Raw genomic sequence first — 2,772 nt, 5'->3', positions numbered from 1 at the left:
GAAAAACTAATCCTAACTAAAATAAAACTCTTAACAAAACCCAAAGGGGCTAAATAAAAAGCCACGGAAAATCCCGTCTAAAGGTTGCCAAAATAATTGGGCCTTTATAACAGCCTACTGTTCAACCAACTTCGCAAACATCAAACACTCAAGAAGCCTTCTCGCCTAATTGGGCCCAACGAGTTGGAAACTAGCTGGGCTTCTTCCTTTTGCGTGAAATGGGTTTTGGATTGAAGCTTGTTGACTTAAGCTCCAATTCTCAATTAATTAGTCTGTGTTTCTTGCGAAAACTCCATACCTCTTTCATTTAACTGAGCCCTTAAACACCGAATTTAATTTCTCTAGCTCGGCCTTGGGCTAAAATATCCGATCATAAAATACGATCCAACTCCAATATCTTCGTAGTGGCTCAATAAGCTCGGGAATTATCATAAATCTGCAAATTCCTACAAAAATATACCAACTCTACAAAAACACTAGAAAACATATATTAGTAATAAAAATAGCTCCTTAGAGCTCAAATAAGCACAAATATGACCGTGGGACAGGGAATAAAAATATATATAAAATAGACTCATCACCAGGCTTGCTTATGTTCCAACTTTTCAGGAAGGCAGCTGGAGCTTATAACCCTTTCACATTCAGAAAGGCAATTGAAGCTCTGAAAAAAGCTAATCCTTTAGCTTTAGAATGGCTGTCAAAATTAGGTCCACAATCTGTCTGGTCCAAGCATGCCTTCAACCCTGCTATCAAGTCTGATGTGAATAAGTCTAATTTTGTAGAAAGTTTCAATGCCACATTGGGCATTGATAGATGCAGACCTGTGCTTACTTTGCTTGAAGGTAATTTCCTTAACTTAAGATGCTAATTGTTATCATGTACACACATCAGTACACTGTTAACATGTATGGTTCTTTTATGATGCAGGTGTTAGAAGACTTACAATGGTGAGAATGGAAACAAGAAAGGAGCAATGTGAGAGCTGGAGAGATGATCTCTGTCCAAATATTATCAAGAGACTTCAGGTTATTAGCAAAGAGTCTAGATCTTGCAAATGTTTGTTGTCTGGAGATGGTGAGTTTGAGGTATTAGATGGGAAATCTGTTCTTCCAGTGAACTTAAGGGAGAAAACCTGTGCTTGTAATGCATGGCAGATATCTGGTTTGCCATGTAAACATGCAATGAGGGCCATTTATCACTCCAATGATGATCCTCACAAGTATGTGAGTGAATGGTACTCAGTTAGGAGATACAAGCTCACTTACAAAAACAATATCAAGGCCATCCCTGATGTAGAACAGTGGTCAGTTAACACCTACCCAGACATTCAGCCCCCACCTATGCAAAGAGGAATTGGGAGGCCAGCAAGAAATAGGAGGAGGGAGGAAGGTGAACAAGCAAAAGGGAAGAGATCTAAGACTATTAGATGCAGTAAATGTGGCAACTTTGGTCATAACAAGGTCACATGCCAAGGAGGATTAACTGGTAAAGAGAAAGCAAGCATGGCAGAAGAGCAGCAGAAGACTAAGCCCAAAAAAGGTGTTTCAATGTCTCAACCAGACCCAGCTACACTTGCTTCAACATCACAGCAAACAAGAACTTCTAAGAGGGCTAGGAAGGGTGTTTCTGCCTCCCAACCAACTTGATCTGTCATCAGAACAACAGTATTTTGGAACTTATTTAGTGTTACTAGCTCATGTCAGTAGAAATTAAACAATGATGTGAATTTAGTGTCATCAGGACAAGTCTTTTGGAACTTAATTATTATGTTATTTGAGCTGCAGCCTTTTGTGACATGATGTGAATGTGTTTAGACAATTTTTCTGTCCTGGTTTATATAAATCATGATTTTTTTGTTGCATAATTTGATGTTAACTTGACTGAGTATTTATGGCAGCAGCAATTGAAAGCATTTCATAAAAATTTGGTAATTTTATTCATCTTCAAAGATCATTTCTTACATTCATAAGGCATAAAGCCAAATACAAACATCACTTAACTAATTCTTACTAACAAACAACAACATAAAATACAGAATGAGTGCCATTTTAACAACAACTTTGATAAAATTGGCTAATTTGACTACTTTTTCCTTCACATCTGCATTTGGACCTTGTTCAACTTCCAATTCCTCGCTAACCCTGACAATATCCTCTTCCCTAAGCACGACAGCCACTTTAGGCGGAGCACAATTGTAGGAAACGTGCTTCACCCAAGCAATCTTATCTTCCATATTTATAGGCCGCAGTGATACAGACGAAGAACCAGACCTAGCCATGAAAACAGAGAGAGAAAGTGAATGGTGAAACTCACGAGGTTGAAGATGAAACAGGGAGGGTATTAGGGTTTTAAAAAGGGGGAAATCGAAAGGAAGGAAATTTGGGAGGAAATTGGGAAGTCCATCCCTTAAGTAAGGGTATTAGTGTAAAACATGACCATTTAACCAAGATTAACCATAGTTAGTCTTTTAAATGAATTAAATTATCAATTCTATCACCATTATCTTAGTTTAATTAATTGTTAATTACTGTTGATAAAATCTTTTTAAGCCCTTTATCAAAGAGAAAAAAATAAATTGGATGTTACCACCGAGAATTTCCCTAATAATAATAATAATAATAATAATAATAATAATGATAAATAATAATAATAATAATAATAATAATAATAATAATAATTTAGTCTAACTTATAAGTCTAAGAAGGTTCCATCACAATTCCACAAAACCATATATTGATGAGGGAAATAGAGCCTTATTAGTCTTATAAATTG

At 36.3% G+C, this 2,772-nt stretch overlaps 1 protein-coding gene across 1 annotated transcript; it reads left to right on the top strand.

The window, feature by feature from the left end:
• Positions 1–505: 505 nt before the first annotated feature.
• On the top strand, positions 506–1,823 carry LOC110715097. The gene is made up of 2 exons (XM_021893678.1): positions 506–842; positions 928–1,823. The coding sequence occupies exons 1-2, from the start codon at positions 593–595 to the stop codon at positions 1,644–1,646; spliced, it is 969 nt and encodes a 322-aa protein (XP_021749370.1). The 5' UTR covers positions 506–592; the 3' UTR covers positions 1,647–1,823.
• Positions 1,824–2,772: the final 949 nt, after the last annotated feature.

This window comes from Chenopodium quinoa, unplaced genomic scaffold, assembly GCF_001683475.1.
Source record: "Chenopodium quinoa cultivar QQ74 unplaced genomic scaffold, ASM168347v1, whole genome shotgun sequence".
Taxonomy (NCBI): domain Eukaryota; kingdom Viridiplantae; phylum Streptophyta; class Magnoliopsida; order Caryophyllales; family Amaranthaceae; genus Chenopodium; species Chenopodium quinoa.
The sequence above is the reverse complement of the archived record's forward strand: the minus strand, read 5'-3'. Positions and strand labels throughout refer to the sequence as shown.

Coding starts and splice junctions, on each gene's coding strand:
- LOC110715097 (XM_021893678.1), top strand. CDS start 593: ATGTTCCAACTTTTCAGGAAGGCAGCTGGAGCTTATAACCCTTTCACA. Junction 843..927: donor TGTGCTTACTTTGCTTGAAG/GTAATTTCCTTA, acceptor TTTATGATGCAG/GTGTTAGAAGACTTACAATG.